The sequence below is a fragment of the Echiichthys vipera genome (genome assembly GCF_963691815.1).
Source record: "Echiichthys vipera genome assembly, chromosome: 20".
Classification (NCBI taxonomy): domain Eukaryota; kingdom Metazoa; phylum Chordata; class Actinopteri; order Perciformes; family Trachinidae; genus Echiichthys; species Echiichthys vipera.
Genome location: NC_139845.1, coordinates 23,507,195 through 23,534,840, shown reverse-complemented (window position 1 = coordinate 23,534,840; position 27,646 = coordinate 23,507,195). Strand labels below are relative to the sequence as shown.

General features: G+C 41.8%; 5 protein-coding genes across 5 annotated transcripts; 2 read left to right on the top strand and 3 right to left on the bottom strand.

Moving 5' to 3' along the window:
• Positions 1–15,600: 15,600 nt before the first annotated feature.
• LOC310962930 (histone H2B-like) lies at positions 15,601–15,975 on the top strand (the record flags this gene model as incomplete). The annotated part of the gene is made up of 1 exon (XM_083935543.1): positions 15,601–15,975. One exon carries the CDS (start codon positions 15,601–15,603, stop codon positions 15,973–15,975), a length of 375 nt encoding a protein of 124 aa, XP_083791669.1.
• Positions 15,976–19,418: 3,443 nt separating this feature from the next.
• LOC310962931 (histone H4) lies at positions 19,419–19,730 on the top strand (the record flags this gene model as incomplete). Its single annotated transcript, XM_083935544.1, has 1 exon — positions 19,419–19,730. The coding sequence occupies one exon, from the start codon at positions 19,419–19,421 to the stop codon at positions 19,728–19,730; it is 312 nt and encodes a 103-aa protein (XP_083791670.1).
• A 1,846-nt stretch (positions 19,731–21,576) lies between these two features.
• LOC310962926 (histone H3.2) lies at positions 21,577–21,987 on the bottom strand (the record flags this gene model as incomplete). The annotated part of the gene is made up of 1 exon (XM_083935539.1): positions 21,577–21,987. One exon carries the CDS (start codon positions 21,985–21,987, stop codon positions 21,577–21,579), a length of 411 nt encoding a protein of 136 aa, XP_083791665.1.
• Positions 21,988–23,890: 1,903 nt separating this feature from the next.
• Positions 23,891–24,265, bottom strand: LOC310962929 (histone H2B-like; the record flags this gene model as incomplete). Its single annotated transcript, XM_083935542.1, has 1 exon — positions 23,891–24,265. One exon carries the CDS (start codon positions 24,263–24,265, stop codon positions 23,891–23,893), a length of 375 nt encoding a protein of 124 aa, XP_083791668.1.
• Positions 24,266–25,549: 1,284 nt separating this feature from the next.
• LOC310962925 (histone H1.2-like) lies at positions 25,550–26,164 on the bottom strand (the record flags this gene model as incomplete). The annotated part of the gene is made up of 1 exon (XM_083935538.1): positions 25,550–26,164. One exon carries the CDS (start codon positions 26,162–26,164, stop codon positions 25,550–25,552), a length of 615 nt encoding a protein of 204 aa, XP_083791664.1.
• Between the last annotated feature and the right edge of the window lie 1,482 nt (positions 26,165–27,646).

Here is a 27,646-nt window from a genome sequence, read left to right as displayed (position 1 = left end):
CATATCCGCCGGCGGGGGCAATCAGATATATAACAACATCCCCCTCTGCAGCAACATGTAGCTTGCATACAGACACACATGCTGCATACCCACAGAAAGCTAAGAATCTCTTCTACACGCTCATATAAACCATTTGTATGACCAACAAACACAGTTACAACAGCGAGCAATCAAACAATGTGAGGTGAAAAAACAGAAATAAGAGCAACACAGACAAATAAAGCTGGCACAGTGGCTGCTCTGATATCAGCAAGATTTCACTGCATCCACTCCAAAGCAGAGTCTCCACACGTTCCAAAAATACTATTTTTATCACTCTACGACCAAGTTTCACTGATCCAGCAGCCAAATATGACAGAAAACAACAAGCGCATTTGAAAACCAAAACCAGAAATGCTGTCTTACCTTTGCAGTATCACAGTGAAAAGTTCAATCCACAGAAATAAAAACCGCTGAAATGGAAGGACAACATCTCCCAGCATGCTTTGGAGGTTTTTCCGGCTTCTTTGACCTGCTAAGCCCGCTTTTCAAAGGCTCTGATTGGGTCATAGCGCCTGTCCGTCACGTAGAGTAGCTCGTCCTTATCCCTTTGTGATTCGCTAGTCGTGTGGTTTAAGTGAAAAAAACGCTCACAACTTGATTCTATTGCTTCTTACGATTCCAACGAGGTGTCATGCTTCAAGATTGACCAATGTGGACGGAAGATATAGCCCCACGTAAGGGCAAAGGGCGCTGTGACGCACGGTGACAGACTGAGGCTGGCTTGAATACACGGACTGACACTCGCTGTTCTGCTGCTTTTATGCACTTTATCTTCCTGTGGCTGTGCAAGCCACGGATCTGTGTCTTGTAAATAGTTGTTTGCAGAATATTTTGGCCTGCACTTTGCTATTGCACTTTGTAGTGGCACATTGTTGCTGATTTCCATCATTATTGTTACTATTTTTAATTACTATGTCCCTACTATTATTATATTATTACAGTTATTGTTGTATTATAGTGAATACAGTAATCTGACCCTTTTCGAGACAAATGTAGTTCTTTTGTAGGATTTATGTGAGTGTGTGTGTAGGGGGGGGGGGGGGGGGGGGGGTCCTATTTTTTTTTTCTTCAAAAACTGTTTTCTCTTAGATCCAAAATGACATTTAAATCAAATTAAATTAATTTTACAACGTGGTACCTAAGAAATCTCAAATGGCACTAATGGTGCCAAATCGTGCCAAATATGCCAAACTTGAGGACGCCTATATATTTCTTCAATAAGACCTCTATAATTGTTTCCCTGCTTTATTTCAGCAGCATCAAACTTCTCACAGGTGATGTCCAGATGTTGTTCCATGGCTTTATTGAGTTTTTTGGCTACGGTGGCATTATTTTCAAAGGGATATTTATATAAAATGACATAATTCTTCCATTTTTGCTTTGTTCCATCTGCATTTACTCTGACACACTTGCATTAATAGTGCTGCTTACACTTCTGATGCCATCTCACATGTGTAACATTTATTGTAATACCAAGATAATGCACATAAAGCTTGTAATTACAGAGATATACCCTATTTATTCTGAGCATGTCATTTTCGAGCAGGAACCTCAAAAACGGACTCAGGGAAGAAGAGGTTAAAAAAGCGCATACTTTGCCGTCATCTCCCCAACTCCGAGCGAGAGAGACACAGACCCATAGACTGTTTACTGAACTGGACTCTGAGCGGCTGCATATGAATGAATTAGGCCAACAACATATTTCTCCCTTTTCCCGATGCTCTGTGTAAGTCGCTAAATGGGTCCTTAGTCGCTTTTTAAAAATAAAGTTGCCAAGAAGGTCGCAAAAAATATTGAGACAGTGCCCACCTGTGAGTGCTTTGGGACGGGGAAGGGGCTTCCAGCAGCACCCTCTGCTCGTTGAGGACACTAACTGCAGAGTGATTGGTGCATCAGAGTCCAAAACAGCACAAAAGTCTCCACTAACACCAGAAACAGTGGACAGGTTTCTCTCTAGGATGGAGGAGGATTTGGGAAGTCTCTCCGGTGTTTGTATTCTCCACAGCGTCTCCCCGTCTCTTCTTCTCTGTTGTTGGTGTATTTCTGTGGCAGTTAGAGCGCCACATCCAGGCCTGGCATGTGTACTACAGTGTTTTAAGTCAGTTTCACTGGTTTGGTGTGGACGCAGAGATTTTCTAGAGCCGACTCCTTGTGGACGGAAAACTTTTTAAGAAGGATGGAGAAAAAAAAAGGTCATTTTCGATCCTGTGGACGTACCCTAAGACGGCGGTGGGTTTTCCTCCTCTGCCGACGAGAGACCCCTACCACACACACACACACACACAAACACACACACACACACACAGACAGACACCCCCACCACCGTAGTGTCTTGCTTCCACTGTCCCACCTGTGTGCTGCACTAAAGTAATCTTATAGTAACGTAATCTCTTTTAAGAAAGTAACTGTTTGAAAAGCTTTTACTTCCCTGAGTAAGTGTCATTTAGGAGCCTCTACCCATACTTCCTCACCAGAGAGAATGGCGTCCCTGAGTTAAGTTTCGTTTTGTCATTGGCTGCTGAGAGTAAGCGCTGGAAAGCAGTGCGCATCATCTTGTGCCTATTATTCCTGTGCCCCCCCCCCCCCCCGTGTTTCTCCTGTGAGTGATTCTCCGAGTATTGAGTTCTTGACAGAAAGTAAGTGTTTGCTGCTTTGTTATTACTTTCATGTGAGTTTAATAACGCTCCTGTGCCAGTTCGATGGTAATATTTGCTAGCGCAGCATGAAGCTAACCTAACGTAGCTCTTTCTCAGCTGCTGTGTAGTTGACTGATGGCTCTTCACGTGAGAGAGGAATGTCCGTCACGTGTTTAGGTTGACATTAGGTAGTGCATTATATGACCTGCGAGTGGAGCCGTCGCACTCGTTTCTGCCTAATATGAACTGTGTAGCATACAGCCATGTTGTTATGAGTAAAGACTGTATGTAATTTAGGTTACCATTTTCCATTAGATAGATAATTGGAAGTATTTGTTTATGCTGAGGAGCATTGTTTGAGTTGATTGTGTACTATACTGTATAGTGAATTGTTTGTAATTTGTATACAGTCTTGCAATATTTATTTATGACTTATGGTAATTATTTTGTTAATACCGAGTAGTGGAGGATTGGAAATTAATACGGCTGGAAAAGTCTAAGAAGCATTACATCTCCTCTTCATTCCTGTGTCCTGATTGACACACCATTCTTGTTTACTGTTAATCCCATACAAGTTAGCGCTACTTCGCTACCTCCAAAACAGTAACTGTATTCTGAATATTCACTAATTTAAACTATGTCTCTGATGTTTTATATTCAAAAATGAAACTGTAAATCTGGGTCACGATTCTGAACTTTATTTTTGTGAATGAACCAGTTTTAATGTTCTAAACTTTAAGGGGATATCAACTCTTTTTCAAAGTGTTTGGTATTAATTAAACGATGTTAATTAGATCATTCAGAGTCTCAAATCTTCCTGTTTGTACATTTATATTTTTATATTGTGATGCAGTTTGTCATAATCTGACTGAATGTATTTTTGATGACATCATTTAATGATTTTGGGGGCTGACCAATCAGAGTGCAGCAGTTGTACCTCAGATTGATTTCAAAATAAAAGCTTTGACTGAAAACGTCCCCGAACTCAGTTTCCTGTTGGATCCTAAAATAAAAGACGGAGAAAGTTTCAGAACTTTATTCAGTTTACAATAACATTAAAACACAAAACAAACGTCTGTTTCTGATATTAAAAGTAGAAATGACTGAAAATAAAAGGTAATAATAAAGAAGCCCCTCCCTCCTCAGCTGTCAGTCACTCAGTTAGGTGAGGTGTGGCTCTCTTGGCTGCAGGAGCTTCACCTGCTCACAAACAACAGATGATGGTCAGCACTAGTGGTCTAAATACATAAACAACAGATTTAAGGGTTCAGTTAATAAAGTATTTAATGATCTAATTGATTAACGGTTTCTCTGAACCTACAGTGAGCAGGAAAAGCCTCCTGCTGGCAGCTCTCCAGCATCCAGACAATCCCTAACGCCATCTTCCTGGTTATAGTATAGAGTGTCCAAAAAATAAGCCCAAAAAAAGTCATCGTATAGAATGTTGAAAAAAGTCAAAATTTCATGTAAAAAAATGATTTAATCAGTCCTAGGATAGCGTCTAAAATAGTTGGAGCATAATTTGTTGAAATTCGAGAAAAGTGTCATGATGGTCTAATGTTTTAGATGCACCTGTGCATCTAAAACATTAGAACATGATGACATTTTTTCCCTGTATATTAGATGAGTTACTGAAACTTTGTGTTCTTTTACAGTTTCAAATTTGAAGCTTATATTACAAATTACAAATGAAAGCCCTTTTGCTGTTTCCCCGCCGTAAGAAAATACAAGCTCTGCAGTACTTTGTTTTCCATCAGACACTCTCTACCTGCCTTCCACTTGCTGTTGAAGACTCTTTTCTTTTTCCACCACATATCAATAAGTGCTAATTACGTCTGGATCTACTTTTACAGCTCAGAGAGAAATGTTTCCTTTACTCCACTGAATGGATCTGACAGTTATAGTTACTTACTTTACAAATAAAGATTTCAAAGAACAACATGATCAGCTTGTTGAATATAGTACAGTCACATGGACCATTTTGTTGCATTGGTACATAAAGTACAGTAGTATGTAACATTTTCCATTCAGGTCTTTAACTTGTAATGGAGCATTTTATAGTGCAGTATTGCTACTTTTACCTCAGTAAAGGATCTAAATGCTTCCATCGCCACTGGTCGCTTCAAACCAGATGAAATCTGACTGAAAAAGTCTTTAAGGCGTCCAGGTCCCTAGATGTACTGGGAGACATCTGAAGAAGGTTTCACTCTTCAACCTGTTCCAGCTGGGTATCACCCCTACATGTTGGTAAATTCATGCTTCGCTGTGTGTTGAGCTTTTTATAGGGCGACCTGCACAATGCTGTTGTTACTCATCCTACATACAAAAGCATGTCAAATACTGTCCACTGTGTACACAGTATCAAATCTCTGAGTTATCTTCCATCAGCATATTAACGCCCACATAACACCACCATCAACGACTGCCTCTTTTTACCTGTGCAACACTGCAAAAATCAGGAAAGTCTTAAAACTACACAAAACAACAAATGTGTGATGATTTGGATTCAGTTGAGATGAAAAATGAATGGCGATGCTCTTTTTAGAAAGCAGATGGTGCTATCTACTTTTGAGTTTGCTTGTTGACTTCCTATGTCAGCAGACAGCATTGCCAAGAACATGGATGTGTTGAGACAAACTGAGGACACACCAGCCTGTTTTAAATTGGAGGTGTATCAGCACTGTACATTTACCACCACTTCATTCAACCCAATCATACACGGGATATTCATGTAAATATACTCAAGGCAAGTTTATTTGTATAGCACTTTTCAACAAGGTAATTCAGAGTGCTTTACATAAAAATATTAACAGAATTGGAAAGAATCACAAAATAAACTTTTGATAAAATAATCACAAAATTAAAATAAGCAAAAATAAATATATATAAAATCACATACAACCAAGAATATGAAAGGAATAGAAGTTACAGTGCAGTATAGGCAGTCAATAAATCAAAAGTTATGAATGTAACTACGGTTCTATGAATTCTGCATGACCGCCAGAGGCGGTGACTTAAGCACTGGATATCTCCACGTTGGTATAATGCGCATGTGCCACAACACAGTACCCTGTGACTCCCCACGTGACACCGGGAAAGCTTTATCTTCCAGTGGAATTCTCAGAATCACAGATCGTCTCCAAGGGCACCCATCTCAGTACTTCCCGTGATGTAGAGATTATTCTGGTGGATTGGCACCTCACCCCAGATGGCGGGGGGCGGCCACTGGCCCCATAGGCTTGTGTGATTGCATCAACAACTTAGTGAGACAGTATGAAAAGTGCTTGACCTCTGTTAGGGCCACTATGACACACAAACAGCTGCTCCGACCACCGTATACCGGAAGTGGCAGCAACAAAAGCCTCAAGCGCCTGGACCGGGCAAAGCAGCTCCCCCCTAACCTCCTCGGACAGTGGGCCAAAGCGCGGCAACAAAAGCCTCAAGCGCCTGGACCGGGCAAAGCAGCTCCGCCCTAACCTCCTCGGACAGTGGGCCAAAAGCGCGCAAGCTGGATAGGCTGGTCAAGACGCGTGCGTGAAAGCCATAGGACAAAACCTGAGCGATTAGGGTTCCACCACAGGCAGGTATTAGCCACGGACAGGGCATGCAACTCCCCAACCTGCTTTTAGGAGGTAATGGCAAGCAGAAAAGCAGCTTTCATAGAAAGCCATTTCAGCCCTACCTGGGTCAGAGGCTCAAAGTGAGGTGACGACAGGGCCTTCAGAAACAGGGGCGAGTCCCATGCAGGAGCCCTCAGGGTCCTTGGGGGACGCAGCCTCAGAGTCCGCCTAAGGAAGAGGGAAAACAACCTGTGGCACCTTACTGTGGCACCATCAACCATTTCATGTCGGGAAGAAATAGTAGCTGCTTAGACTCTCAAAGTGGGATGAGAGCTACCACCATCCAGCAGGGACTGCAGAAACTCAAGAACAGTCGCCACAGAGCTGCCATGAACAGCAGAGGGGCCCCTAGGCCTTCTAGGAGCGGAGACTCTTCTGCGAGACCAGATAGCCGCTGCCTGGTCTTCGTAGCCGGGGCAGCCCTCTCCAGTGCTTCCAGAGCAGCTGGACCAAAAAGCTCCACTGGTTCCATCGGCACAGCACGAAGAACCTTCCTACATGCCTCTGACGAGACAACGGAGCAAGCCAAACCTGGCAGCGAGTCTGGACAAGTTAGGACATCGTGTGCCCTAACTCCCTTGACATGAGAGTGAACACCTGTAATGAGGCATCACTTACACTCTTTAGTGAAGGCTCAACTTGAAACTGCTGCAGAGAGGTTGAAAGGCTCAGCAGTAGGTGGGGAAGGGAGTTACCAATACAACCCATTCGTGCTGCAGCATCATAGGCCTAGGAGAGAAAGTCGTCCGTGACCCAGCACTTTGGCCGGGGACACCTGGCATCCAGCCTCAAAGCCTCATCAGGAGCCAAAATGAGGGAAGCAATGGCAGTCTCAACCGATGGCATACGCCCCAGTCTAACCTTTGCTGCATCCTGCATGGCAGCTAAGGTTCAGGCATCTGAGGTTGAGTGGGAAAGGGCCCTCGTGTTCCTCAAACACACATGAATTATTCCCCTCAAGTATTCCCCTGAAGGAGGAACGATAAACGCGGTCGGGGCAGGGTTGCACTTGAAGAAGGCGCTAGCCTGAGCCGAATCTGTCTGCGGAACATCAAGCTGTAGGCGAACAAGAGCCATACACATGATGGTCCCAATGGAGGTGTCTCCTGCCCCCTGCAGAGAGCTCCGAGCAGAGGAGCAGGAGGCCTCCCCCAATGTGTGGGAGGCGTTGTCCTCTTTAACAGCCTCATGGAAAAGGCCATATGAAGCGGCCAGTAATAAGGCATCATCAAGTAGAGGCACATTATCCAAGGGAGGGTTAGGCTGTAGCCAAGCCAGCCCCCCACTAGTCCCAGGCTGAAGGGCCAGGAGGAGCAACTTCATCTGCTGCATGTCGTCCGCAAAATTGTCCACTTTGGAGGAAAGCCCCCCCCCCCCCCCCCTCCTTCTTTTTTTTGGGGAGCTCCCTCACGCCGATGCCGAGAATGGCCGGACTGATATGGAGGGAGACTGGTTAAGACAGAGGGGTCATCAGCCGTTGCCCGACGCTCCATCTCCGCCAGCCTAGCCCCCAGGGCAGGGGGCCACAATTCATGCAGGCGCTGTCAGTAAAGCCCTGGCTCAAATGCTTGAGACCGGCAAGGGGGGGCAGTGGTCATGGCCGTCCTTGTGGCACAGGTGACACAAGGATGGGCCAACATGGAGGCAGCCGAAGCAGCATAGCTGGGAATGGCAGCAAACACACTCCCGCACCAGCTAACAATCGATGTTAGCGCTAGTGGGAGCAAGAGCACTGCCTTCAACGGCAAGTTACATGAAAATAAATTGGTGCAAAAGACAACAGCCTATACACCAATCATTACACCCAATAGCAATACGGCAACGAGAGCTGGGGGCGGGAGCGAATACAATGCCTTCATCAGCGAGGTGACAAAGAATAGAACCCAGGCTGAGTGTAAGCGCTGCCGCCAACAGAAAGAAAGAAATTATAGCGTGAGTGGGAGCGAGAACAATACTGTCACCGGTAAGGTACAAATAAATAAATAAATAAATAAACAAAGCTAACGGCCAATAAACTAATTACTATTGTGTGTAGTGTTGAGGGAACAAGTGCTAGGAGCAGGAACGAGAAGACTAACTCCCCAGTAAGATACACAAAAGTAACCAAGCAACGGCTAACACACCAACAATAAACACACCAAACATAGAGAGCAATGAGGCCAGCAAGTGCTGGGAGCAGAAGCGAACACACTACCTTCACCAACAAACACCGACACACAAACCTGACTCCCTACATGTCTGGTCCTAGATTTTCAGCTGGCCACAGCCTCTGGAGGACAGGTTGCCTGCGGCTCCGACTGTCAGCACGAGGCTGCATGCAACCAACTGCAAACAAAGTTTCCTACTTTTTCTCAGTACAAAGTGTAACACAGTACAAGTGCAGTGAGAAGATGAAAAGGAACAGATCCTGTTACAACACCGGAAGATATAGCCTTCTCTGTGTCATGTGTGTGTGTGGGTCACAGGTGACTATGTTGGTATTAGGTACCCGAAATGCGCATGCGTGAGGTGGAGATATCCAGTGCTTTACACACCGCCTCTGGCGGTTAGTAAAGATGCAATAGAATGTTTTGTTTACTGAAAGGCAGCAGCAAACAGAAAAGTCTTCAATCTTGATTTAAAAGTTTTCTGTTTTCTGGAAGTTGGTTCCAGATATCTGAACTGAATGCTACTTCTCCATGTTTAGCTCTGACTCTGGGGAAACAATGTGCAGAGATCTCAGGTTCAGGTTAGTTTCCCTTTTAGAAAGAAAGGAAATATGCACTCGTAAAAAATATCATATTCATGAAAATCGTATTGTGAACTCGTAACTCCTCCATCATCCACAGTTAATTTACTACTCTTAGTCTGGATTATTGTTACTCCTTATTATCATGCTGTTCCAATAAATCAGTTAAGGGCGCACTCACACTGTCCTTCCGCGCCCAAAACCGTTTTTTCGGGTCAAGCCTAGTGCGTTTGACCAGTGTGAGTGCACCCGCTCTGTGCATAACTGCGGCCAGCGGGCCGTCCAGAGGTGGGAGAGGTGGGCTTTTGTAGAGCGCGTTTGCACATGTACGAGCACGACGCCTACGGCGATTGTGACGTCATTTATGTGCGCCTGTTCGGACATAGAAAATAGAAGGACGGACCATGCGCGGACAACAACAATGGCGGTGAAAGGTTCACGTTGGTGTGATGCGGAGGTGGAGTGTTTACTGCAGATTTGGTCGATGAAAATATTTAAAAACAGTCGACAAGACGCACAAAAACTCAGAGGTCTATGGAAAGATTTGTAAACGAAGCGCACATCGCGATGACGTCAATCAATGCGTGTGATGTCTTACGGCGTGATGACGTTTGGACAGCAAGAAGCATTTGCGCAAGGCCCAGGCAGTGTGTGTACAAACGGGCCTGGGGCGCGGGGGGAGAGGGAGGGGGGACAAGTACCCTAAAGCCCGGGGCGCGGTGCGGAAGGACAGTGTGAGTGCGCCCTAAGAACCTTCAACTGATCCAGAATGTTGCAGCTCATGTGCTGAGAAGAACAAGGAAAAGAGATCAGATTTATACTGTATTAGCTTCTCTGTACTGGCTTCCTGAAGAAAATCCCTCTCCTCATTTACACAGCTCGTTCCCGTCACTCTGAGCAGCTGATTTGTTTCTCTCCTTGATGAGTTCTTGTGTGTCTCTTCAGATCTCCACTTTGACTGAAACTTTTACCGCACACTGAGCAATTGAATGGTTTCTCTCCGACATGAGTCCTTGAGTGTCTCTTCAGATCTTCCCTTTGACTGAAACTTTTACCACACGCTGAGCAACTGAATGGTTTCTCTCCTGTATGAGTTCGAGAGTGTCTCTGTAGATGTCCCTTCTGACAAAAACTTTTTTCACACTCTGAGCAGTGAAATGGCTTTTCTCCTGTATGAGTTCTGAGGTGTCTCTTCAGAACGTCACCGTGACTGAAATTTTTACCACACAGTGAGCAACTGAAAGGTTTCTCTCCTGTATGAGTTATCATGTGTATCTTCAGATGTCCCTTGCGGCCAAATCCTTTCCCACACTCAGAGCAGATACAATTTTTCTCTACAGCTCTACATTTTGAATCCCTGGAAGGAGCTTCACATTTATTCAGAGCATTTAAACCTGACTGAGGTTCTCTGGTCTCATTCCAATCATCACTGTCATCAGTCTCAGCTTCAGAAGACTCTGCAGTCTTGTCATCAGTATCTGGTCGTAAATGTGTATCTGGATCCGAGTTTCTGGCTGGTTCTGGTCCTCCACAGTCCTCTCCATCAGTTTTTATCTGTTGAGTTTGTCTTTGATGAAGCTGTGAGGACTGAGGTTTCTCCCCATCAACTTCTTTACTCTTCAAATAGACAAAAGAGAATGGGATCTTGATATCAGTCTCCTCCAGACCTTGAAGCTGATCTCCCTCCTGACTGATCCAGAGTTCCTCCTGTTCCTCTTTAATGTTTCGGGGCTCTGAGTCATCCTGGTCCAGACTGGAGCTCCACTCCTGCTGATGTTCTTCACCAACAATCACTTTCTGGACATCTGATGGTAAAGCTGAAAACACAAACAGACAGCCATTTTGTGAGCATTAATGTGATCTTTACAATACTGTTTGCAAATTAAGAATAGAAACATTTATTGCTACCCCAAGGAATAATATTGGATGTTAGTCATTGTGTAGTGGACATAACTTCATAGGCTCAGGAACACTTCCAAAAACCATTGTCCGTGGACACAGTTTCTCTCTGCATGTTAGAGTTACAACTGTCACTTGGGGAAGCAAAGAGGAAACTGGACATAAACCAGACCCAGAAACACTGCTACCTTCTCTAGGCCTGATCCTCATTTAAAAATGATAGGATGAAATGGAAAACTGCACTGTCGTCTGACGAGTCAACACTTTTTGGGGTTTTTGGAAATCATGAACGCCAAATCCTCCAACTACAGCAATCGCTTCGCACCAACTTGTTCATAAAAAGGCATGTGTGTTTTGCGTAAGGATCTCTCCTGAACACAGTGTCTCATCATTTAAGACATTTTGGACTGAAAGCCCACTCTGCACTGACCAAACCTCTCATCAGCCGAGAAAATAAAAAGGCTAGACTTGCCTTTTGCTGAGAACTGTTCCAGAGTCATTGATGAGAGTAAGAGTTCAATGTATTCATTTTATTAACATTATGTTGGGCGTAGGACTGAGGAAACATTGAACCCAAAGTGTGTAACCAAGTCAGTTACATTTGGAGGAGGAAGTGTCATGGTTTGGGGGATGTTTCCTGCAGCAGGAGTTGGGCCTTTTGTACAGCTACATGGCAGAGTGAATGCAAATGTTTGTGAACCTCCTTCAGCAACATGCAATACCTCAACGGCAATTGTCTCCCAATCAGCTGCATTTTCATGCAAGACAATGTCCCCTGTCACACTGTAAAACAGGTGAAGCAGTTCCTTGAAGCTAAGAATATTGAAACAATGAAATGTCCGGAGTCCAGATCTAAACCCCATAGAGAATTTCTGGTAAATCCTTGGCAACGAAGTAATGTCTAAGAAACCCACTCCAGTTAGTGAACTGTGGAAGAGACTGAAGAAGAATGGACCAAGATCAAACCAGAGCAGTGTGAGAAACTAGTGATGTCCTGTGGGTGCAGATGTGCTGAAGTCATTCAAAGCTGAGGCCTCTACACTTCCTGTTCATTTTTGAATCCTATAGAAGAAAACCTGGTTTAGATCTTGTCTTCTGACACAATTGTTATTGTTCTCAAATTTTGATCACTGATTTTTTCACAAAATAAAGGTTTTTGTTGAAGTGCTTTGGTTATTTAAAAAAAATCCTGCTACATGCAATACGTGTGTGTTTGCTGGTGCTTATGTGTACATTGGACTCTGGATGATGTATGAATTTTAAGTTGTTGCTCTACAACCAATGGTCGTTCTGTAATCTGTTATGTTACACTCTGTATTACTGTTATAGAACAGTAATACACGTATTCGTACCGAACCGTCACAGTACAGGCACTTCTGGATGGGTACAGAGGTGGACCGTGGTCCATAAATATGGCATACCTAGCGTTAATATAGCAAATGTAAAGTCTTGTTAAAACTTAAAGGCAGAGTTCCCCACAGACCGCTTAGCGTCCGGCAGGGCTCGAACAAGCGCAATAGCAGCCAGCGAGTGAGAGTAACAAGCAGCGGCAGGCAGGCAGAGCCACAGCACAGGACGGCCCGCAACCCCACAAGTGCGGCTGTGTGGATCATGATGTGTATTGATGGCTAACATACAGAGAGCGAACTACATGCTGAACAACAACATGATTCCCAAGTGTGGGATAATTTCAGATTCCAGATAATTATGAACATGCACACACATTTAAAAAGGCACCATCCATGTGTTACTGTCACTGTTGCTGTGAAAAACACAAGCTGTGCTGCAGTATTTTATTGGAGAATTGCAGCAGTATTCTTTTATACATTTTGTTTGTTTGTTTCATACTGACAGCTAAAACTGATTAACTGCTGTGTTTCATTGTTTACTAATTAAACATATGATCGTTCTGACAAACATGCTTTTCATTTTCCTCCTTAACTATGAATATACCGTCCTGTACAGTACCTTGACTTTAAAACCGAGGTATGTACAGAACCGTTACACCCCTAGCTGATAAACACACTGAAAGAAGTTAACCAGTATATCCCAAATAGAAATATTAGCACATTTTGGCTGTGGCTACTGGGAAAGTTTCAGGTCACGCCCTCTCCAATGTCCTCTCCCTCGGCGTGTCTCCATTACAAAAAAGTAGCCCAGAGGGTGTCACTCTGAATGGGTTTTGATCATCAGGTAATGGTTCATTTCTTTCTTCAAGTGAGAAAAACAGAATAGTGGCAGTTGAAATAATCTGGTTGACATTCTGACTGTTTTATGAGCACTTGTATGTGGTTCAAAAAAGATGATGAAAACAAAGAGTTTGACATCAATTAGACATTTAAGGTGACTCGTTTGACTTGTACGTGAGTTGACGTCGCAAATCACTGTCAAAAAGTATTTGTTAGTGACAGTGACAGGCTGGAGTCGCTCAACAGTGGGTCAGGGTCTCCTTTGTCTTACGTTTCATAACATGCCACATTTGTGGTCCGGACCAGGCTAACAGCACAGAATAAAGAGAATCTCCATGGTAATTTAGGGCGCACTCATACTGTCCATCCGTACCGTGCCCAAGCACATTTCACGGCTAAAGTCTAGTTCCTTTGACCAGTGTGAGTGCAACCGTACCGCGCCTAGTTGCAGTACGGTTGCCGGCCACGGCCCGTTTGAGAGAGCTGGGCTTTTTTAAAGCACATTTACACATGTACAAGCACGAGCGTGCGCACGTGTACGAGCATGAGGCCTACGGTGGTTCTGACATCATTTCCTGTGCGCCTGTTGGGACATAGAAAAAAGAAGGACCGACCATGGGCAGACATTTGAAACAATGGCGGCGAAAGGTTCACGTTGGTGTGATGGGGAGGTGGAGTGTTTACTGCAGATTTGGTCGATGAAAATATTCAAAAACAGTCGACAAGACGCACAAAAACTCAGAGGTCTATGGAAAGATTTGTAAACAAAGCCACGCATCGCCATGACGTCAATCAATGCGTGTGACGTGTTAAGGCGTGATGACGTATGGACAGCAAGAAGCCTTTCGCCGAGGCCCAGGTAGTGTGAGTACAAACGGGCCTGGGCCGCGGGGGGAGAGGGAGGGGGGGACAAGTACCCCAAAGCACGGGGCACGGTACGGATGGACAGTGTGAGTGCGCCCTTAGGTGCCTGTGCTTTCATGCAAATGGAAAAGCTCATAATTCACCATCATCTTTAGATATATGAACAGAATTATGTGTGCCTTTTCTTTCCTTTTCCACTGACACAGTCACAGACATGGTCCCTTTAGAGTGCCAGTGTGTCTCTTAGCAACGGAGCAGGTTAGGGGTTTGAGTTTCCTTATTAACTGTTTTAATGTAGTCGAAGATAGAAGTTGTCTGTCTCCATTTTCCTGCAACTTCTACAGTGTATTATTAAAGATTCATCTACCAAGTAGTATCTGAATGCAGGACGTGTTCTCCTGAAGTGAGAGAGTGGTGTAACATGAGTGGGAGTCCACTTTACGTGGATCTTTCACAGCTCCTGAAGACTTGAAGTGGAAACATCCACAGCTGCTTTTACTGCTCCTTACACTCATGAACACATCAAATCATTAACAGTAAAGACTCTGAATGAAACTTCAGGCGCTAGCTGCGGCTAACAGGCTGAGTGCTATAGCTGACGTTAGCTTAGCATCATTAGCAGAGCAGTAGAACGAAAACAAACCTCCTCGCAGCTTCGTTTCCGGTTTGATAACCACCTCCAGCTGTTTCCGGTGTATGTCCATTTCTGATGAACAAACAACCATCGGTTTTTCTGCCGTTATTTGGATTCAACTAACGGCTTCTCTCCGCTCACTGCTTCCGGTGATCGGGAAATATCAAACGTCACTTCCGGGAATAACCGTCAAAATAAAATCCTTCTCATTCTCCTGCAGCTGACCTCTACAGTTTGTAATAACTTTCATTTTAACAGCTGGTTATATTTAGTTCTACAATCAATACAGTGTGTGTGTGTGTGTGTGTGTGTGTGTGTGTGTGTGTGTGTGTGTGTGTGTGTGTGTGTGTGTGTGTGTGTGCGCGCGCGTGCGTGTGCGTGTGTATTTTTGTAAATATTGAAATATTTCGATTCCCTTGAATGAAACTAAAAATATTTCGATTCCCTTGAATGAAACTAAAAGTCAATATAGTTTTCTAAAGAGACAGAGACAAAACATCAATCACATCAAATACATCAAATGACATTTGAAATAAATCATTCACATATAAATTTGAATTCAAATGATATAAAAACTGAAACAATCACATTTATATATATTAGCAAAAACTAGAGAATGATTTTAGCTAGTTATGTCATTTTCTTCTTGGTGTATGTCCTGATGTCCTTAATGTGAAGTGTATTATTATTAAAGGCCCTGTACTCGATGTTGAGAACATAGAAGCTACTAACTGCTTCCTGTGTAAAGATCGAGTGGAGTAAAGTGGTCCTGAGCACAGAATCAAGTCTCTCTCCCTCTGTGTGTGTTGAAATCTCAGTTTCTCTGGGCTTTGATGTGACCGACGTTCCGGCCGCGCGTGCATGCTCAATGTCGGTCAAACAGCTAAGCCAATCCGGGACGCGCAACAGCACACTGACATTTGCATATAGGAGCGTATAAAGACAGCATCAGCAGAGCAGCAGAGAGTCTTTCCAGGACAACCCAATCATGCCTGATACAACAAAGCCTGCGCCCAAGAAGGGCTCCAAGAAAGCCGTGACAAAGACCGCCGGGAAGGGCGGCAAGAAGAGGCGAAAGAGCAGGAAGGAGAGCTACGCCATCTACGTGTACAAGGTGCTGAAGCAGGTCCACCCCGACACCGGCATCTCCTCCAAGGCCATGGGCATCATGAACTCCTTCGTGAGTGACATCTTTGAGCGCATCGCCGGTGAGGCCTCCCGTCTGGCTCACTACAACAAGCGCTCCACCATCACTTCCAGGGAGATCCAGACCGCCGTCCGCCTGCTGCTGCCCGGGGAGCTGGCCAAGCACGCCGTGTCTGAGGGCACCAAGGCCGTGACCAAGTACACCAGCTCCAAGTAAAACTGCTGCTGGACCAACAACACAAAGGCTCTTTTAAGAGCCACACACTCAGTTCTCTGAGAGCTCTTGTCCTTTGATGTTCACTCACTTTAAATAAACACTTCATTTTACACTTAACATTAGCAACCCATCTTATGAATACTAACTCTAAATCAACCTGAAATAATAGAATTTTACATTTAAATGTTTGTAACATAGATGTGTTTTTATAAATCCCTCTGTTTCACAGCGTGTAAAAGACATTTAATATAAAACTTTCTAAACCCACTGAAAAAAAACAAAGTTCATGAAATATCTATTTAGTATATACATAGTCCACATGTTTAATCCAACAGTGAAGCATATTCATTTTAGTTGCTGTCATGAGCTCAGCTGACCAGAATAATCAAGAAAATCTTTCAAATCCACAGGCACACATGAAATCAAAGATCTCCAGCCAGAGAGCAGCTCTCCACACAAACTGCAGCTGCTACATTACAATCATATTTGTGTGATGGACTAAAATAAAGCTTTATTCATGTTCACAGGAGAAATGCAATTGTTGCAGCAGCACAAAGACACAAACAGTTCACATGAATAAAGACAGTAAAGGAGAAACACAAGTTGTTGTTTTTGCCCCTCTGCAACTCACACCCTGCCGCCATAAATCACAACTTTTTACAGGCTCATCATAACAATCAAAGAGTACGGCACATGGAATCAATAACTGTGTTCACCTTTCTTGTGTATTTGTCCTAAACAAATCATCATTTTACTGAACTGTTATATTAGTAAATCATCATTTTAACTGTTATATTAGTAAATCATCATTTACTGAACTGTTATATTAGTAAATCATCATTTTAACTGTTATATTAGTAAATCATCATTTTACTGAACTGTTATATTAGTAAATCATCATTTTACTGAACTGTTATATTAGTAAATCATCATTTTAACTGTTATATTAGTAAATCATCATTTTACTGAACTGTTATATTAGTAAATCATCATTTTACTGAACTGTTATATTAGTAAATCATCATTTTAACTGTTATATTAGTAAATCATCATTTTAACTGATATATTTGTAAATCATCATTTTAACTGTTATATTAGTAAATCATCATTTTACTGAACTGTTATATTAGTAAATCATCATTTTAACTGTTATATTAGTAAATCATCATTTTAACTGTTATATTAGTAAATCATCATTTTAACTGTTATATTAGTAAATCATCATTTACAGAACTGTTATATTAGTAAATCATCATTTTAACTGTTATATTAGTAAATCATCATTTACTGAACTGTTATATTAGTAAATCATCATTTTAACTGTTATATTAGTAAATCATCATTTTAACTGTTATTTTAGTAAATCATCATTTTAACTGTTATATTAGTAAATCATCATTTTAACTGTTATATTAGTAAATCATCATTTTAACTGTTATATTAGTAAATCATCATTTTGCTGAACTGTTATATTAGTAAATCATCATTTTACTGAACTGTTATATTAGTAAATCATCATTTTAACTCTTATATTAGTGAATCATCATTTTAACTGTTATATTAGTAAATCATCATTTTACTGAACTGTAATATTAGTAAATCATCATTTTACTGAACTGTTATATTAGTAAATCATCATTTTACTGAACTGTTATATTAGTAAATCATCATTTTACTGAACTGTTATATTAGTAAATCATAATTTACTGAACTGTTATATTAGTAAATCATCATTTTAACTGTTATATTAGTAAATCATCATTTTAAATGTTATATTAGTAAATCATCATTTTAACTGTTATATTAGTAAATCATCTTTTTAACTGTTATATTAGTAAATCATCATTTTACTGAACTGTAATATTAGTAAATCATCATTTTACTGAACTGTTATATTAGTAAATCATCATTTTAACTGTTATATTAGTAAATCATCATTTACTGAACTGTTATATTAGTAAATCATCATTTTAACTGTTATATTAGTAAATCATCATTTTACTGAACTGTTATATTAGTAAATCATAATTTTAACTGTTATATTAGTAAATCATCATTTTACTGAACTGTTATATTAGTAAATCATCATTTTAACTGTTATATTAGTAAATCATCATTTACTGAACTGTTATATTAGTAAATCATCATTTTAACTGTTATATTAGTAAATCATCATTTTAACTGTTATATTAGTAAATCATCATTTACTGAACTGTTATATTAGTAAATCATCATTTTACTGAACTGTTATATTAGTAAATCATCATTTACTGAACTGTTATATTAGTAAATCATCATTTTAACTGTTATATTAGTAAATCATCATTTTACTGAACTGTTATATTAGTAAATCATCATTTACTGAACTGTTATATTAGTAAATCATCATTTTAACTGTTATATTAGTAAATCATAATTTTACTGAACTGTTATATTAGTAAATCATAATTTTAACTGTTATATTAGTAAATCATCATTTTACTGAACTGTTATATTAGTAAATCATCATTTTAACTGTTATATTAGTAAATCATCATTTTAACTGTTATATTAGTAAATCATCATTTACTGAACTGTTATATTAGTAAATCATCATTTAACTGTTATATTAGTAAATCATCATTTTAACTGTTATATTCGTAAATCATCATTTACTGAACTGTTATATTAGTAAATCATCATTTTACTGAACTGTTATATTAGTAAATCATCATTTTAACTGTTATATTCGTAAATCATCATTTACTGAACTGTTATATTAGTAAATCATCATTTACTGAACTGTTATATTAGTAAATCATCATTTTAACTGTTATATTCGTAAATCATCATTTTAAGGGTCTTTAAGGGTCATGTAATGTCTACTCTCCATCTCCCTTTTCCAACAGTGTAGGGGACTACTTTCTGCATGATTTATTGATATGGATGAATATGAAAATATGAAGCCCTTTTTTTTAAAGCCTTTTTTTCATCAGCGTCTGTGTAAGAAACTGCGTCCATTTGTGTTTAGGTGGAGGAGCAGAGATGGATGTGGAGGCAGAAATAGATTTGTCAAACATTATTTGTTCCATCATTTCAATCATTTCTGTTTAGATGGGAATCTAAAATGGGAAGAATGTGAAGTCTGAAGATACATTTATTCAGTTTTGAATAATTGAGCGTGTTTTTATTGGGCAGGATCTGCAGCCATGTCTCTGAAGCTTCACTGTGAACCTCACAAATATGAAAGGACACTAAAGAGGCAGGAAGACACGAGGACACCAAGAAAGAAAGAAGAAGCAAAAAGGAAAGAACAAAGGAAAAGAATGGGAGAAGGGCTGCAGACTTTGGCACCGCCCACCGAAGCTCGCGACACATGTCCTCTATCGCGTCCGCAGTTCAGATGTAAATACAGCCGGTCGGACAGCATCGACTCATTCGGTTCAAACACACTGAGAAGCACGATGTCTGGCAGAGGAAAAGGCGGGAAAGGACTCGGCAAAGGAGGCGCTAAGCGTCACCGGAAAGTTCTCCGTGATAACATCCAGGGCATCACCAAACCCGCCATCCGCCGTCTGGCTCGCCGCGGCGGAGTGAAGCGTATCTCCGGTCTGATCTACGAGGAGACCCGCGGTGTGCTGAAGGTCTTCCTGGAGAACGTGATCCGTGATGCCGTCACCTACACCGAGCACGCCAAGAGGAAGACGGTGACCGCCATGGATGTGGTGTACGCTCTGAAGAGGCAGGGCCGCACCCTGTACGGCTTCGGAGGTTAAAGCGATGACGACCTGACGGAACAAAACCCAACGGCTCTTTTAAGAGCCACACACTTGATCTGAAGACACGCTTCCTCTCCTCAGTCCTATCCAACTGTGTTACCTGTCCTTCCTGTAGCTTCCAGCTATATCCCGGAACAAAAGCCCCCGACTTGACGGAAGTAAAAAAACTGTTTTATGTATTGTTGCTTAGATGATTATTGATCTCTAAAATGAATATTAAAAGGGTATTAAATTAAACTGTTAATCCACACTAATGTGTCTGCTGATCAAACGCGGCACAATCTTACGATTTGTCTTTAAATTCACAGTTTTCATTTCTTCAAAATGAACTGCCCTTTCACATTTCATATAGTCATTTATTTTGATCATTGTAAAAATGGTGATAAGTTTAGCTTTAATTTGAAGCAGCTGGCATTCAGATTGGCCATCTGTTACGTCCGTCTAGTCAGAGTTTTCTACTGTTACTTAATTCAATTCAATACACTGTTATTTATAGTGTCAAATCATAACAAAAGTTATCTCAGGACACAGACCAGGTATATACCACACTCCATTATTTAATTATAATACACATGGACCCAACAATTCCCCTGTAGAGTACAGGGGCAACGAAAACCTTCCCATTAACAGGCAGGAACGTGGAACAGACCAGGCTCTGTGGAGGACGGACATCTGTCTGCTTGCACATCTTTAAATGAATCAGTAGAAACCATGTATGAAACCTTACATAAACACTATATACAAAAGTCCAAAATTCTCCGGTGGCCCACTCTTTCTTCTCCGGTGGTTTGTTTAGTCGCAGACAGTATTGAATTCAGTGACTCAACAAGCAGAGATGAGGTGTTCAGGTTGGATGTTCCTGCCAGGAAGTCTTTGTTTTTTTAATCTAGTGTAATTTTTGCAGATCAGATGTTTTATGCTTCCAGTTATATTTGACCTTTCTAGAGGATGCATCTTTATTGGCAGTCACAGGACTGTTGTGCTCGTGGACTGACTTTAAGTATCGTCCTTTTCTACGGCCAACTACCTTTATTTTGAAATTTCACGTCACCCTGTAATAAAGGGCTCTTTTTTTAAGTTTAATAAAGTTGCATTTAATTATGTTTCCATTAAAAGTTTGCAGATGTTTTGTCTGCACTAAAAAGTCCACATTGTAATATTTGATTTTACATTTTATTTTTGTAACGTCCCAATATTCAAGACTAAATTAATTGTAAGATACAGTGTGTGAAGGACTGAGACCTGACTGAGGGGAAGTGCATGTAATTTTTCAATAAAGTAAAAACCATCGATAAAGTTACGTCAATAAAGTTAAAAAAAAATTAACTATTGCGTCACTTCCGGCGAGCCAGGAGCTTGTATATAAATAAATGTATTTTAATTCAATGTGTGGTGTGAAATTGTGGAACAGTGTGCATGTCCACACTCAAGCAGTGTCCACACATTATCCATTTAAAAAGACAGGATAAAGAAATGGCTGCTCATTAATTACAGGGATGAAGAAGGGCTTTGAACACTAGGGGTAGGTGTGTGTGTGTGAGTTTTCTCATGCTATATATTTTTTATACCTCCCTAGTGTTTTTGTAAGCTGTTAGAAATTCAATTTTCTTGCGGGAGTCCAGTCAGCAGTAGTTGGAGTAACTTTCGCATTTTATAGCAGATTCAGCAAACCACGGATGTTCCCAGTAGTATTTTTTTCACTGCAAGATCAATTGAAATGTGGTTTTGCACTGATCAACAGTGTGACTCTATATTATTGGATGGATTCAGTTCTGTTGCTCTCTCAGTTTGTGTGTAAGTGGCTCTTAAAAGAGCCGTTGGAGTTTATGGAGCAGCGGACACTTCAAGCCCTCTCTCCGCGGATGCGACGGGCCAGCTGGATGTCCTTGGGCATGATGGTGACCCTCTTGGCGTGGATGGCGCACAGGTTGGTGTCCTCGAACAGGCCGACCAGGTAAGCCTCGCTGGACTCCTGCAGAGCCATGACAGCGGAGCTCTGGAAGCGCAGGTCGGTCTTGAAGTCCTGAGCGATTTCTCTCACCAGGCGCTGGAAGGGCAGCTTGCGGATCAGCAGCTCCGTGGATTTCTGGTAGCGACGGATCTCTCTCAGAGCCACGGTACCGGGCCTGTAACGGTGAGGCTTCTTCACTCCGCCGGTGGCCGGGGCGCTCTTACGGGCAGCCTTGGTGGCCAGCTGCTTCCTGGGAGCTTTTCCTCCGGTGGATTTACGGGCGGTCTGCTTGGTTCTGGCCATGGCGGCTTCTGCTCACTGTGTTCAGCTGAAGGAAGAATGTAGTCTGCCTGAGAACAGCGGCTTTATAAAGGAACCGCCGGAGACACGGCATCCGCTGATTGGTCCAGCTCGGGGGACTCGCGCGCTGTAGCTGATCAGCTATTGGACAACAGGGACTGAACTAAAGCGCGCGCACAGCGGCAGGGAAAACGAGAGAGAGAAAAGTCCTGTTTCCACAGTTCTCACTTATATTTGAACTGTTCACACTTTTCTACTTTGATTTACAGGTCTATGTGTCAGTTATTTTAAAGAGAGAAATCACAAAATATTCTGCTTTATATTATAATATTTTTTAATTAAAATATATATATTTGAATGTACCTTATATGTATATGACAACAATGTTGCCTTCAAATTAAATTGAATTGACAGAGAGGGAGAATGTAAGGAGAAAACCTAATATAACCTCTAACCATACTGCTGTGACTTATAAATACAACTTATATAAATATAAACAGTTTACAAAAGTTGTCTACGGTAAATACAAGTATTAAATACAAAGAAATACATGTTATACATACACTTTTTTAGTATTGGATAATATATAAGGGGTTGAATTTTAACAGTATAAGAATATATATATATTCAACTACAATGGTCCATTGGAATTGGCAGATGTTGTATGGTATGTTAGTTAGTTTATTAATTGTCCACTTTGGGAAATTCTTTTTTTCACAGTTCAGGCTCTTCTGACAGACAGGTGTGTGTGAGAAACATGAGAAACACAGCAGATACATATTTGAGAAAAATAAAAAAACACACAGACCTACAGTTATAAGGTTGGGTGCATGGAAGACACGTTGTTTCATATGTTTTTCTATTTGGATGGCTGCGGAGATTAGGCTTCAACTCAAATACCTCATGGTACTTTACCTTCTGCCATAAATAGTCAGAAACATGTTCTTTAATTGAGCTGATCCACGTTATTGCTCGGCCTCTAATCTACTGTAATCTGGAGGAAAGTGTGCTTTGTACTCCATTTAGATTAATTTGTCTGACAGTATTATTTTTTTCAAATTAAAAACATGCCCATGTACAATTTAATCCACTGAACATGGATACTGTTATATTATAGAATATGATATTATTCCTTATTCATCACTAACATTTTAAACGACGAGTAATATTGTTATCAATGGGAAACCAAGGTTAGATACTTTGTATACAGACGGCTGGATTAGCAGTATAGTGCTGCATCATAAACAAACATGTCTTCATGTTAACAGGAACGGTCAAGTTTGAATTTTTTGACTTTTGTTCCATGTTCATTTTATGACCTGGTCTATATTTTATTTAATCCTGGGTAGATTATTAACCTGCCAATAACATTTGTTCAGTACAAATACATTCCAGCACTCTACGACACGAGGTTCTTTGCTACTTTAGTAAATAAAGCAGATTTATTACAGCACAAACTCTTCACTGCATCAACAGTAACGGATTATTATTCCAAAGTGTGTTCAGTAATTTGCCCTTTTTGGACAGTTCTGGGAGGTGATTTAAAAGGTTTACTCATGTAAATGGGACGCCACACTTTCACGATAAGCACTTCAGGTTTTAACTCACCAAGTCCATCCCACTGCTGGGTCATTCTGTTGAGCTGCTAAGTTTCAAATAGGGTCAAATGAACTGGGCTACATACAGCAGTTCAAGTAACCACGTGGACAACCATGTCAGAAATGCAGTGATTTACTAATGTTGATCATTATGTTAAATTCAACCAAAAATATTTAGTTACTTTATATCAATGTGTCACGGACCATGAAATATACTAAATGAACTATTGTAATTAAAATCCTTGCTCTCAGTGAACTGAGTGTGTGGCTCTTAAAAGAGCCTTTGTGTTGCTGGTCCAGCAGCAGTTTTACTTGGAGCTGGTGTACTTGGTCACGGCCTTGGTGCCCTCAGACACGGCGTGCTTGGCCAGCTCCCCGGGCAGCAGCAGGCGGACGGCGGTCTGGATCTCCCTGGAAGTGATGGTGGAGCGCTTGTTGTAGTGAGCCAGACGGGAGGCCTCACCGGCGATGCGCTCAAAGATGTCGCTCACGAAGGAGTTCATGATGCCCATGGCCTTGGAGGAGATGCCGGTGTCGGGGTGGACCTGCTTCAGCACCTTGTACACGTAGATGGCGTAGCTCTCCTTCCTGCTCTTTCTCCTCTTCTTGCCGCCCTTCCCGGCGGTCTTTGTCACGGCTTTCTTGGAGCCCTTCTTGGGCGCAGGCTTAGCTGTGTCAGGCATGATTGGGTTGTTCTGAAAATTCTCAGCTACTCAGCTGATGCTTCCTATATACGATCCTATATGCAAATGTCAGTGTGCTGTTGCGCGTCCGGGATTGGCTTAGCTGTGTGACCGACACTGAGCATGCGCCGACACAAACAAACCAGATGGTGATGAAAATATAGATCTTTATGGTTTTACACATGGAAGCCTATTTCTGCTAATGTGTTAAAAAAGTATGTTCATTATGAGAAACTTTCTCAAAATAATAAGTTAGTGGTTCGAAAATATCAAGATATAAAGTCATAATTATCATTAAGACACGAAATTCTCTCATACATCCAGTTATACAATTAGAACTTTTTAGAAATATCACCCATAAACAGATTCAAGAGAACTGATCTCATCTAATGCTAATCATTGACATATGGAAGACTGAGTTTATCAAATCCCCCAGCCACCAAACATTTGTTTCATGGAAAATAACTCAGTGTGGTTTTTGTCTTTTGTTTTTTTTCATGAATAACAACAAATAATCAAACTGATATTTAAAGGGTTTGAGTCCCAAAAATGACTGAATGTTTTCTGAGCAGGGCTGAAATTATTTTAGAGATTAATGCAGAAAATCTCAGAGCAGTTTTTGCCAAGTGGACACTTCCGTCCTTGTTGAGTCAAGAAGGTCGTACATTTGTTTCAGTCTTCTATTGATCAATTAGAATATGAACCAAAAATGTATCATGAGACTTTGTTAATTAATAGTATGCCGTATAAACCAACGGAGCCAAACTGATGGCAGATGAAGAAGACACATTTTCCCAAATGGACACAAATGTCTGGAGTTCTCCTTGAGTCAGTGATTTGGAAGAAAACACTGTTCAGTTGTTTCTATGGTGGCTCTAAAAACAGATTCAGACAGAACAGTGTGGAGTTAGAAAAGACGACTTTGGACCTCTCAGAGTCAAAATGATTCATTCACAGAACCCATCATCATCATCATCATCATGATCATCATGATTATTGTTATTATGGAGCCATCATTTGTTTTATGTGTTGTGTTCAAGTGTTTCCCTATAACATGTAGTGATGCCATGTATCACATAATGGGTCTTTAACTGTGTAAAGGAATATTAAGTTTAAGCATCAACGTGTGAAACTACACATGCTGATACTCTGAGATCTTGTGATGTAAATAAAGAAAAAGAGAAAGTGGAGAAGTTGTTTGGAAGGAAAAAGCTCTTGAGTGAATCTGTGGTGGCTCTTAAAAGAGCCTTTAGATGCACCGGAGTGCTGCATTCAGGAGCTGCTTCACTTCTTGGATTTCTTTGCTGCAGTTTTCTTTGCCGGAGCTTTCTTCACAGGGGTCCTCTTCACCACCTTTTTGGGGACCACCTTCTTGGGACTCTTCTTGGCTGCAGGCTTTTTCACCGCCTTCTTCACCGGAGACTTCTTGGCTGCCGGTTTCTTAGCTGCTGCTTTCTTGGCTGCAGGTTTCTTCACCGGGGTCTTCTTCACCGCGGGCTTCTTGGCTTTAACGGGAGATTTCTTCTTCACCACTTTCTTCGCCGCTGGTTTGGCGACCGCCTTTTCGACCTTGGTGAGCTTGAAGGATCCGGAGGCCCCGGTCCCTTTGGTCTGCGTCAGAGTCCCTTTGGTCACCAGAGAAGTCACCGCGGAGTTGATGCGTTTGTTGGACTTAACAACGTCGATGTTTTTGGCGGCCAGAAACTTCTTAATGGCCGACAGAGAAATGCCTTTCCGCTCCTTGGACTCGGCCACGGCGCTGAGGATGAGCTTCGGGAGGGAGGGTCCGTCACTCTTGGGGCGGGGAGCAGCCTTCTTCTTGGGGGCTTTCGCAGGGGCTTTCGCAGGGGCTTTCGCAGGGGCTTTCGCCGGAGCTGCTGCTGGAGCTTCTTCTGCCATCTTCGTGTGTGCTGTGTTCGTCTGAGAGTGACTGAGCCGAGGGCAGGAGGCGGATTTATAAAGCACGTGAGAACCGTGGAGAGTCAACTCACACAGCCGCTCCGCCGCCCTGCCGAAATGTGGAGACACTTTTGTGTTTTCTCCGCCACAGTTTGGGGATTAAATTCATATAAAATAACCTTTTTAAAACGCGGTTTTTACAGTAGCAGCGAGAAAAGGTCCTTCCCTCCACACTGAGCTCGTGTTTGGTCACAAGGACTCTTTGATTTCATCTCAGGAGGCTTCAAACCTCTCTGATACACGCTCACTTTGGACAACTCGCGGCGAGTTTACTGCACATTTGGTCTCTGAAAGGGTGTAAAAGTGATCTGTATCACATGTTTCAGTGTTGTTGCAGTTAGCAGAGACGTGTCTGGATGTAACAAAACCGAAACAACGTCAGTATTGTGATTTATTTCGTTTGAATAAAGGACTTTTCCGGTGGAGGTAAACACACGGTCCGTGCCTCGGCCAGTTGGACAGTTAGACTCCTGTTCCAGATTGAGTGTCTGTGTAGATTTACCAGCCCAATTCAACAGGTTCATAATGAAAGATGTGTGAGATAAAGATGTAAATAAAGTCACATTCTGAGTGAAATCAATGTGATCAGCTTCAGTTTGTGTGGAGACCTGCAGCTCTCTGGCTGGAAAAGTGAAGAAGGAAATACAGAAAACACTTTCATGTGTCTCTAACGCTGAGGTGCTTTCTATATTTCATTATTATTATTTCTAGATTTGATTAGATATCATTATTACACATAACTACTTGAAACAGTGAAAGATGAATTGGTCTCATTAATATTTGTTCCTTAGATTTTGTCCAGTGTTTGCTCCGTTCTCCTTAAATACTTGTGACTTTACTTTGTAGGATCTTACAGTAGATTCCCCTTCAACTATTATTCTTTCTCAGTCAGTTGTATCGTTTCACAAATGTGTAGAAATGAAGACGTCCTTTCATCCATGTTGAGAAGTATAGATTTTATTAGATTCAAACCAAAATATAACACGATTCAGATGTTCAGTAAATTACGGAAGCCCTCTGAGGCCATGGCTCTCAGCAGGAAACCGGTGGATTGCTTACTCCAGGTAGGGAATGAGTCCTTACCCCAAGTGAAGGAGTTCAAGTACCTCTGGATCATGTTCACGAGTGAGGGGACGATGGAGCGTGAGTTTGGCCGGAGAATCGGAGCAGCGAGGGCGGTGTTGCAGTCGCTCTACTGCACCGTTGTGACCAAAAGAGAGCTGAGCCTAAAGGCAAAGCTCTCGATCTACCGGTCAGTCTTGGTTCCTACCCTCACCTATGTTCATGAAAGCTGGGTCATGACCGAAAGAACGAGGTCGCGGGTACAAGCAGCCGAAATGTGTTTTCTCAGGAGGAGGGGGAGAAGTTCAGCATCCGTGAGGAACTCGGAGTAGAGCCGCTGCTCCTTTGCGTTGAAAGGAG